Raw genomic sequence first — 11,982 nt, 5'->3', positions numbered from 1 at the left:
ACTTCTCAGCAGAGATACATGAATGGGCAAAATGAGGCCATAGGAGAAGAGAGTAGGCTAAATCCAAGCACTGTGCCTGGAGCAGAGCTCCTGTGAAGGACTACCTCAAGGAAGTATACCTGATGAACAGAGCCATACTTGTTTCCAACTGCAAGTGAAAGGAGCTTGCAAACAGAGCATTAGTGAGATGCATAGTCTCCAGAAGTCTTTGGAAGAAAAGGCTGGTGGATTGGCCAACATCACCCATCAGCACTTACGACCAACTGTCCTTAATAAGCACAGAGCTACAAATGCCTCCTGAGCTCTCAGATTGTCCTCACACTGGCTGTTATTTCTCACGTTTACCTAGTGTTACATTCTGTATCACATCTGTTACCTCGCTAGCTAGAGAATGGTCAATGTACTTGAAGCAGGATCAGCAAGAGCTCTCCTTAAGACAATCAGGGAACTCACTACGTATTCAGTCATACAGTGTTTCCCTCCTTCTGGGGGGATACATGCTGTGTTTCCTGCCATTCTCCCAGGCTTTCAGGGAGCAGGTAATAGACACTACCATGCAGCATCTATCCTGTTTTCAGTTTAAAACTGTTACCCCTCCTCCTATCCCTACGTGCCCTTGTAAAATGTCCCTCTCCATCTTTCTTGCAGACCCTCTTTATGTACTGGAAGGCTGCTCTAAGGTCTCCCTGGAGACTTCTCTTCTCCAGGCTGAACAGGCCCAGATCTCTCAGCCTGTCTTCATAGGAGAGGTGCTTCAGCCCTTTGAGCATCTTCATGGCCCTTCTCTGGACTCTCTCCAATAGGTCCATGTCCTTCTATGCTGGGGGCCACAGACCTGGATGCAGGTGGGGTCTCGCAAGAGATCCCTTCCCTCCAGCCTGTTGACCACACCACACAGCTTGGTGTCATCAGCAGACTTGCTAAGGGTGCATCAATCTCACTGTTCATGTCACCAACAAAGATGTTTAACAGCACTGGTCCCAGAACCAACCCCTCAGGAACACCACTCGTCACCAGTCTCTACTCAGACATGGAGCCATTACCACAACTCTTTGACTGAAACCATCCAGCCAATTCCTTATCCACATCAAATCCATGCTTCTCCAGTTTAGAGACAAGGATGTCACGTGGGACAGTGTCAAAATGCTTTGTACCATCTAATGGGATAGCATCCCGGGTCTCTTCCTGAGACATATTTTAGTTCCAGACATGATAATAAAAAGTCCTAAACCATGTCAAATTAAGGAACTGAAAATAAAGTAATTCAGACACTTTCCTCTAGTCAGCAGTCACTAGGGCTGCTGTTAGGGTAGTTTTCTTGCACAAAAAGAAAGTTACCCAGATAGCAAGCTGCCTCTGCCTCCTGCCCAGTTTTTCTGCTCACTGAGGAAGAGACAATGTCAGATGTGGGGAAATAAGAATAGATTCACAGTCCTCATTTTCTCATGTGATCAAATGTGGGACCCAAATACGTTATCACTGATCACTCCTGCTACACTGAAATATTTCAGGATTTGATTTTTTGCTCCCGAAAGCAGATTAATCAACCAATCAAATTATCAAGAGAATTCTATGAAAGAAGTATCTTAATACATGGCAATTTTCTATATTATGAACATTAAAATCAGTCAACAATGATCCACAGCTTTTCTTTTTCACACCAAAATTCTGTAATGTCCCAGAAAAGGGAACTTGAAGAACTTCAAGTTGTCAAACAACTTTGCAGTCCTATTTCAATCTGCCTGTTACAAAAGTGTTGTGAATTCAACTCCTCTTGCTTTGCTTTAACATTACACGACTTATAATCCCCTTGATTTTCCTTAGAAACCTGAGTACTGTTGAGGCTCATTAATGTGCAATTTTGTCTTTAGATTTCAGACAATAACAGCCTTCCTAAGTCTTTTACAACTAACTTTAATATAGAAGGTTTCACATCTTGTTCGCAAAACCTGTCCACAATCCTCTGCTTTAAAAAAAAAAAGAAAAAAAAGCCCCAATCTCATTTTTTTTAGTTCATACTTTTATCATTCTTCTGCTAGGGTTGCATAGCATTAGTTATGTCGCAAAAGTCAGAGTTTTGGGGGCAGAATGTTTGAGTAAATTATTGCTTCATTGCTTTCAAAACAATAAAGATGAGAATCAGAAGTCTGATGCTTACTAATACCTCCACAATTGTGTAGTAAAATCCAGAGCTAACAGCAAAAGAAAAGATGGAGCTTCAGACAGCTACTAGTACATGTGTCAGACCAGAAGCTGAAGTCCAAGTAAGCAATCAATGAACGAGTCAATGGCGCCCAATCTCTAAATAAGACAGATGTCTACAAGTATAACACAGCATGACCAAAAACTGATTAATTTTGACTGACCTATTCTGCCCCCACAGGGCCCAAGCACATGTGGAATGTCACCAGTCTGAAGTTGGAAGTGACTGGACTACATTGCAAGACCTTTGGAGAATTTGATATTGACATATATTTTATGATAGCATCAAGATTCCCAATCACATGTGCTCACTGCAAAAGCCTTTTTCGTTCACATAAAAACAGAGACTTGAAAATTAACAATCCACTGATGTGGTTTAGTGGTGGACTTGGCAGTCCTAGGGTAAAGGCTTATGATCTCAAATGTCTTTTTCAACCTAGCTGATTCTATGATCCTATAAGCATGTCAGGAAGGAATATGAAAACCTGAAAAGTTTAAGCTGTCTCTTAGTACAACCGAGCATAGAATACTATCCAGGTGATGAAATTATGATGTGTGCTTAAGTAATCCTGTACTTGGTTTGCAAAGAGGAAGGTGGCACAAAAGGTTAAAGAAGAATGCTTTTATTCAGCTTTCAGCTCTCACAGTTCTAAACAGTAAACAGAATTAACAATTCACCCACAGTACTGGAGAACACAGTCCTGGGGTCAGTAAAATGTCTACTGTTAAGGCACTGGTAGTGGGAAGAAAAAAGACATAACATGGATTGCTCCTATTTAATCAGAATCTGAATCTGTTACGAACATGTGCTCGCTATTCAAATGCTTAAAATTCCACAAGCTACATTCACAAACAAATGTTTATACAACTTCAGTAATTACTGAAACACAGGAATCCGTGGCTCCCCTACTTCAACTTAAGAGCAAGTATTGCATTTGGAGTGGAATCAGGTTGTAACTTACTAAAAGAAAACAAACCACAAATTACTTCAGCAGTATGGCTTTAAGACCCTGTATTTTGGTTACAATATAGCAAGCAAAGTTAAATAACAGCATATAAGTGCCATATACTGTAATCTCAAAAGAAACAGTTCTACAATATAAAAATTAGTTTAGAACATACTAAAGCCAGTTTTTGTACAAACATTTTTACAAAACTGAAGTACTCAAAGAAATGAAAAATCAAAAATATTTTAAATATGAATAGAATCACTCTTTACATGTATGTATGAAATTACTTACCTTGATGATATAAATTAGAAATACTACAAACTTCTTAAAGCTGGCATCCATATACTATTGAAATACACACATCAGAAATACTGAAGTGTTAGTTCTGCAATAATCCTTTAGAGTCACATTTGTACTTCCCAAACAGATATAGTAACTTAGGTACCTAAAGGAGCCACAGTGACCTCCCGTGGCCACTTAAGAAATCCCGTTTCTCCATTTTGAACATGAAATTCCTCACAAACGCTAATAAACTTAAAAACAGTGGTTCACGCTTGGTCCACCAATCCCAGGAGACGTCAGTACTTACATTTGAAATGAGTATAAAGGAACATAGCCTTCACACAATCATAATCTAGCTCCTGGTCACTGAAACAAAGTCATGTCTCCCCTCTGATTTATCACCAAAGAACCTGTTCCAGAACAGCTTTTCTGAGCACTGTTTTCTGTAGGTCAATGTAGGTGATGTTCAATAGATACTCCACATTCAGTATTAGGCTCCCAAATATATAACTTCAGCTTTTGAGAGAACAAAGGAAGGAGATGTAAATTGAAGCTGCCTGACTCCAAGCCCAAACCAAAACACAAAGTTGCATGAGACATTTTAAACGTTTCAAGCTCATTGGTATACAAAACCCTAAAACATTTTATAAAGGAAACCAAGTGTGACAAAAGAGTCAATTAGGTGCCTTCTCCCATTGCTCTAAGGAATATAACAAACGGGAACAAACCTTGTCTTCTGTATCATGAACAGATGAACAACATGAGACCACCACAAAAATCACAGCAGTGACTGTCTCTTCTCTGCAGTACATCCATCGACATTTACATTCTACTGCTTATAAATCCTCTCTGTTATATCCAACTTTCTTCCCATTAAGTGACTCTTCTGTGTTTGGTGCCAGCCATGTGAAATATACCTTCACTGGATCAATATTCCAATGCTTGTGAAATGATACTGGAATTTGGTGAGAAAGGTAGCCTTTTGGGTAGTCCATTGGCCTCGCCTAGGGTGGAAGAATAAACCAAAACCACTAGTACTCTGTGATGAAGAACAAGTTTAGAACAAGAAAGTACTGTTGTCCAAAGGCCTGTGTACCACAACAAAGCAATGTGGAATTGACAAAACATACACAAAGGGGTTTTCACATCATTATATTAAATCAATTGACAGGCATTAGTTTTGATATCCAACTCGCACTGTGGTCATCATGCTATGAAGTACACTGACATTAAACATGCCCTATTTCTCAGGATGAAACCATCACCATCTACGAAAGTGAATGATGCAATATAGTTTGTATTGCATCTTTTTAAACATACACTTTTGCTTCAATAACAACAGATTTTAAGTAATACTCTCCTGCTCCTCCTATTAATAAGAGTTGCCAGCACATCCAGTGCAACTGTAGGATCCTAAGAGGGCTGTAAGCAGCTAAAATATATGAAGTTTTATGATGGGGAAAGGTTACCAAACACACAAATACTGTGGTGCCGGAAAACTGCATTGTCATTCTTCATCAAGTTATATCAAAAGAGACAGGATTACAACACAGCTACTTGATGCAGCTGACTTCTCCATGCACCAAGCATGTTTCATTTCCTCTGACAGCATGTAAGTGTATCAATATATAAAAAAGCTCCTTGGTAAAACAGAATCATAGTATAGTTAAGGGTCATCTAATCCAACCCCCCTGCAGTGAGTAGGGGCATCTTCAACTAGACCAGGTTGCTTAAAAACAAATATCCAACTTGGCCTTGAATGTCTCCAGTATGAAGATATCTTTGCTTCTGTTTCATAACATACACACAGTACAATTTTGGACTCATGTACTTCAAGGAACATTGTACATCACAGTATTTCAGTCAAGCCTTTAAAAAATAATTTTCCGGTTGACAGAAAATCCAATTTTGTTTTTCTCATTTTAAAAATACTTATTGCCTAATAGTGGAATTCGTAGAATAAGCCCACTTAGTTCTTATTCAGTAGTTCCGCCCCCCCCCCCCCCCCCCCCCCCCCCCCCCCCCCCCCCCCCCCCGTTAATTTTTGTTCAAGGTATGTTAAATTAGAATTTGTTGTAAACAGCAGTAAAGATGATTTACAATTTCAAGTGCAGTGGAAAATCAAACTTCTAGGATTTCACTTTCAAAGTGATTCATTAGCAGATGTACACCATTAAAGATGACACGGAAGTGCCCTGTTTCATTGTATAAGGGCCGTTCCTACATATCTGTAAAACCAGTTCTGTTCTTTCTGACTCTCCTTTAGTTAGGTGTTGGGGTTTTTTAAACAAACACCTGTGCCAGCACAAATTATTCAATAACTCTGTTGACTTTATAAGATGCATTACTTGCTTTCTACACTGAAAGGAGTAAGCAATGATGAAGAAAATGGGAAAGTAAACAGCTATGATTTTTTTATACAGACAACAAATTAAAATATTGAATAGTGCTTTCTCAGGCTTCCCATTCCTCTAAATAGTAAATGTAATCAGAAAGAGAATCTTAATACAGGAAAACCTTATAATTTAAATAGCAAACCTTTTCCCCCCACTGACAGCTGCTTTGAATTACATGGCAATTTACAAATTTTCAAGTAGCATTTTATCTTAATCTCGGTTCATGTTGAGATGCACAGGTCTTTCCAGTTCTCAAACTAGGTTAACACCTGAATATCCTCAACACCACACTGATTAAAATGCTGATTTTTAAAAATGCTGTGTAATGTCAGGAAAAAATGGTAAGTGCTGCTTCTCTTTCATGCCATGGGAGGAAGGTAAAGTAGTTTATGAGGCAGCAAATCTCTGGCATTGTGTTTTCAACTGTAATGCTGCAGTTAGATTGTTAAATATTCTGGAAGACAGAAACAAGGTTCTAATCTATTCCAACCCATTTCTCCCAAACTGGAGAATACAGTCATAAGAAAATTATGGTTTGTGACCTCTTTTTCCCCTGTGTTAGCATAGGGCAATTTATAATATCTATACTATTCTGCAGAATTCACCACAAAAGCAACAGTTCTGAGAGTAATTTTACATTTTATATTTTCACTAATGAGGTATTTCAGAATATTAAACACTGCATCAATAGAAAAACTGGGTAAGTAGAAAAGAAAAATTTACTGAAATATTTCAGAGTCGGTTCTCCATTACCTGAAGAAAAGAGGATTATGATGCAGGGTTTTTTCTTTTTGTAGAGAACATATCACAAGAATTCAAAGCATGTGGCTCCTAATTTAATTTCTTTTTCAAAATTCCCACTTCTGACAGCATTTTTTATAAAATGTAGTCTTAGGGTAACTGAAATATCTTTTAAACTATTACAGCATTGTGATAATCCCTGCTTTGAGAATATTATTTGCTTGCTCTGTAGAGAAATAAGGTATAGGAGCAGCATCTTGGTTATTGTTATTACACATTGATTGAGTCTGCATTATTTATGAGTTTGAAATATTTATGAATTCTGTTCTATGTGCATACCTGAAATAATGAAACATACATTAAATACTAGTAAAAATAACTCTCTGACCTGATGGAAAAGTGGACTATGTGTTATAGGGATTCCTAAGCCACTGAAACACATCCCAAGGACCATATCATCAGGCGCATCCATGCTGTAACACCGGCATTTACTAGCAAGTAGTTTCTGAACAGCTATTCTGCTGAAAACCATCCTGGATTTAAAAAAAAAGGCAAATGAAACATATAAGACAATAAGTACCAGAGAAGCCAAATGACTCTAATTACTAAATATTGATAAATGATATAACTGCACAACAAAATGTGGCCCTCTGGTACAACAGATTTGAAATTTCAGAATTTGAGAAATCAGTGTTGACAATTAGTGCAAGAGGCATTTTCTGAAAAAGAATTAATTTATTTTAGTTAGCTTTAATTACTTTAAGGACCAGCCAAGCTAAAATTATCCCTTCTGAAACCAACTGTTTTCCTCTATAAATCTGTTCCCAGCAGCACAACTTCTTACTAGTTAGGACATTTGGGTCTTGGAGCATCATTACATTTTAACTGTTTCTGCTGTAACTGAATTGTGTTGTAATTCAAGGTATTTGCACTCAAAGCAGGGACTGATGTAGATCTCAGCAGGAGTTTAAATAAATTACCCTCCTCCGCCAGTGATGTAACTATATCCTCCTGTTCCCAAGCCGTAACCGTACCGCTCTCCAAGAAATACTGGTTCATTTGGGTCATAGCAGCTGAGCAATTTTCGGAGCCTGAAGATACTATAATATGAAAAAACAAATTAAATGCCACCATTTAGACATTCAATTTGCAACAAACACTGCTAACATAAATGAATTCCAGTAAATAGCACAAAAATGATAGGAGAAATACAGAAATTATACAAAAAAGACAGAGATGAAACTTATGTTGCTGAATTTGGTCAAATGATGACTCAATTAGCTTAAAATACGTTTCTGAAGCAAGCAAAGTTTATCAGCAAAAGTGAGCCTCATCTGAGAGAAAACATGGAATCACAGAATAGTTGGAAAGGACCTGAAGATCATCTAGTTCCAACCCCCCTGCCATGGGCAGGGACACCTCACACTAAACCATCTCACCCAAGGCTTCGTCCAACCTGGTCTTGAACACTGCCAGGGATGGAGCATTCACAACCTCCCTGGGCAACCCATTCCAGTGCCTCACCACCCTAACAGGAAAGAACTTCCTCCTTACATCCAGTCTAAACTTCCCCTGTTTAAGTTTTAACCCGTTACCCCTTGTCCTGTCACTACAGTCCCTAATGAAGAGTCCCTCTCCAGCATCCCTATAGGCCCATGAAATTATAACATCTTTGCAAATCATCTTTTCTCCCCAGGAACTGAAAAGCAAAGAGGTAGATTTAGTTATATGACTATCAATTTATCTAGAGTTACAGCCTCTTCCAAATTCTTCTTCTTTCACAAGCTTTAATGCGAAGTGCTATCTTGAAGCACTTATTCTCATGGTCACGACTCTGTGATCCTGCTGGTTGACTGCTGTGCCTTATTTCACTTACACTGCAGTGCCAGTTTTCATGTGAACAAGGTCTAAATTTCTAACAAGGGCAAGTCCATGGATATGGTTCTGTGTGCCTGACACAGGCCCTCCCTTATGGAACCTTTCTTGTGGCACATTACATAAGGAATACATCTGAGAAAGTGTACTAGCAAATGACTAAAACCAATCAGCTCAGACATGCCTATACTGAAGAATTACAGAATATACAGTTGCGTAATAGCACTAAGCATAGTTTTTATCAAGTTACAAGATTATATTGGCTTTAATATCAATCAAAGAATGCTGAATGAAAGTGACAATTTTTTTCTTTAAAGGAATATGAAGCTACGTAATTAATAAAACATAAATACATAAGAGATGAAGATTGCCAAAACTCCTACTGACATGAACAGTGGTAATTCCTGAAGTATTGCAATATATACCTTATCAGTGTGTCATCATCCACTATGACTAACCAAGGAGTTCTGGAAGAGCTATGATTCAAAAACCTTTCCAAAATCGCAAAAGTTTTCCCACAATGACCTAAAGGAAGAGGAAAAAACAGAATACACATTTAAATAAAGTGAGATTTTATAATAAACCACTTTTCATGCATTAAATCAGTATTCTACTGCACTGTAAAAAACATTTTGGTAATGACTGGTAAAATATTTGAGATGAAAGTTTAAATTACATCCTTTGCTGTGCTGAATGGTATTTGTACAAATTGTTCCAATGCAACCATTGCTTTATATGCAGGAATATATTTTTGAAGGATGCTGAAGCATGAAAACCTGAAAAATAAGCTTTATTCCAGCTATCCTGTTAAGATGATGAACAATACTGGGCAAACTGCTACTCTTAATCTCTAAAACAGTAAAATGAGGAGACTGATAAAAACATGTTCCGCAAAATACTCAAAGATATTTTCATAGCATTTCATGATGCATCATTCAGGTCCATTGCTTTTATATAAATATTTAAGTTTACATTAATCTACCATACTCATCATCAGCAATTCAGATCCTGATAACTTCCTCCAAGGAAAGGCCTTAACATTTATCACAAGACTATAATGAAGTTGAGAGGTAAACCACCCTTTACTGGGAATTTAGGAGTAAAACACCCTTGTTCAGAATGAGCAGGACAAAAGAAACAAGAAATATCAGACTTCTACTGAATCTCCTTTAGATTCCAGAAATATCTAATTGCAAACAGTCTGTATTCATCTAGATTTCAGCTGATTATCTAAAGCAATTATTGCTATCAATATTACAATTACTACATAATCATTAAAAATAAGGACAGGATATTATATTTGAAGCTACTTCCAGCTAAAGCATTTTTTGAGAAAATGAAGTAACTCGATGCTGAAGAAATGGAGAAAGTCCTGGATTTACTGATTTTTGTGAAAGCGTAACAAGGCAGATGATATATGAATATTTACAAAATTGAAACCAAGACTTCAGTATTATATTCCATCAAGAAAGATGGATAAAAATAGTATTAGAGCAAACTCAGCATGATTTGTTTGATTTAGAATGCCAGTTGCCCATTGCCCCCCACAGCAACGCTCAAAGGCCAAACGTGGAAGGTTCCTTGCCCCTGGTGTGACTAGAACTACTGGGCACAGCTTCTACAGGGGATCCACACATGCCCAGAAGGTCTGCTACCTCCTGAAAGCACCCACTGGTTGCACAAGTCACACTGCAGACATGAAAATGAAAATCCCAGCCTGTTCTCTCTCTGCCTGTAACAGACCTTGTGGTGGACAAAAAACAAGGGCAGCTGGAAAGCTGCAAATAATCCAGAGATCAGAACAACTGACCTAGTGCGCCAGGTAAAGCTAATAGGCCATAGCTTGGACACTTCTAATTCAGAAGGTAATAGCCTGTAGCAGAGACTATAAACCTAAGAACACGTAATCACATGAAAGGAAAAACCCTTAAAATTAATAAACTCATGGAAGCCATCACACCCATAGCCTTTTTTATATTCAAATACAAAGTAAATTAAAACCACATTATTTTTTCATAAAAAGATATTCCAATCTTAACATTTCATTTTTGTGCTTAAATCAAGACATTCTAGGCACAAGCATATAATATTTATATATCAAATGTCGCTGTAGTTTATGCCCAGTAACCAGATGGCACTGTCTGAGGTATTTTGAAATAAACCTATGACTTATGCTACTATTGATAATGTTACTCAAGACTGTCAATAACTCAAGAGATATTATTCTTATCCTGAGTAATAACAGTAATTTTTGTTTCTTGGCATATATCAGCATATTTAGGTTTCCACTAAGAAGAACATTCTTATTACACAGGTGAACTGCACTCTCCATCCATCTCGTGTGTGGTAAAAAGCATTCTTTCGGTTTAGGCTGCTCAAATGTGCTGCAGAAATACAGAATCTCTAAATTTTATACTATACATGAAATACAGATATCAGCCATAAGACTTACAGACAGTTGTTTGTGAAAAACTGACAACAACAGTCAATAGCTCACCTCTGTCAGTATTAGGTACGCCTAAATCTATAGTAGGAATGGAGATGTCAGCAAAATCACTGTAGTATTCAATAAGGGCAGCTTCTCTTTCCCAAGTCTGCTTTACGACTGGTACTGCAAAACAATTGTTGACATTTAAACACATGTAACTTGATTAAAATAAGTACTTGATCAAAACATTTATGCACCTTGTTAACTGACATATTCCTTTGCACAGAATATGCTGTTTAAACGTTTCAAATTCAGCATCATGGTTTAAACGTTCATTCTTCTTCCTTGTCTACAATATTTAGAGAGAAACATTTTTTATGAAAGCTAGTCAGGGCTGTTTTATTTATATAGCAATAAATTTTCTTTTAAAATATGATTACAGTTCTATTCATATTACATTGAAACAATGATGTTTACATTTATGCTAACTAAAGGAAGGAATTCATTACTTTTACACTTGCTATGGTAGACTTTATAGCACACATCAGCATGAACACTATCAGAGATCAATCATTCTTCTGGTATTGAAACTTCCAGTATTGAAGTATGCATTTTTAAAAGAGCACATCCACTGTACAGTGTATAAAGTATTCTGAATCAGAAACAGACCAAATGCACCTTTTGAAATACTACACTTGTGTTATATACATCATATCTGGCAACACCATCATATTAATGCTCAAAAGCACCTGTCTCTGGAGACATTCACAGGACATTTATCATACAATCAGTTTTGATCCCATGGAGAATCTACTCAAAGGAAGAATGCTTAACATTTCTCTACAAAAGCAATCGTCTTCTTATTAGATTGCCATTTTACATGAACATTTAAAATTGATCATAAGAAATCCTAATAATGATTCTATGAATGTTTAAACTATAGCCAGAAGTGAATAAATCATGGGTAATATAAAAAAGGCCAAAAGCTTCTGCAGGGTGTTTGGAAGAGAACTATCAGATTAAAAATAATGATCTTTTGTTCATTTTAAAAATGAACAAAAGGACTTAAATGACCAAATACTCTGAAACAGTCATTAACTGCTGTCAT

General features: G+C 37.2%; 1 protein-coding gene across 2 annotated transcripts in view; it reads right to left on the bottom strand.

Moving 5' to 3' along the window:
• Positions 1–2,809: 2,809 nt before the first annotated feature.
• Positions 2,810–11,982, bottom strand: part of B3GLCT (beta 3-glucosyltransferase) — a 53,039-nt gene continuing 43,866 nt past the window's right edge. For both annotated transcript variants that reach the window (XM_057410406.1, XM_057410405.1), the window contains exons 11-15: positions 10,944–11,057; positions 8,872–8,971; positions 7,552–7,671; positions 6,960–7,104; positions 2,810–4,438 (exon numbers count right to left, since the gene is read on the bottom strand). In XM_057410406.1, coding sequence (XP_057266389.1) covers positions 4,271–4,438; positions 6,960–7,104; positions 7,552–7,671; positions 8,872–8,971; positions 10,944–11,057 — 647 coding nt within the window. In that variant the 3' untranslated portion in view covers positions 2,810–4,270. The remainder of the gene's footprint in view (positions 4,439–6,959; positions 7,105–7,551; positions 7,672–8,871; positions 8,972–10,943; positions 11,058–11,982) is intronic.

The sequence above is a fragment of the Pezoporus wallicus genome, unplaced genomic scaffold, assembly GCF_028554395.1.
Source record: "Pezoporus wallicus isolate ANWC-B61680 ecotype Strahan unplaced genomic scaffold, APGP_CSIRO_Pwel_v1 contig_1876, whole genome shotgun sequence".
NCBI lineage: Eukaryota > Metazoa > Chordata > Aves > Psittaciformes > Psittacidae > Pezoporus > Pezoporus wallicus.
Note: the sequence above shows the minus strand (reverse complement) of the source record. Positions and strands in the feature narration are given on the sequence as shown.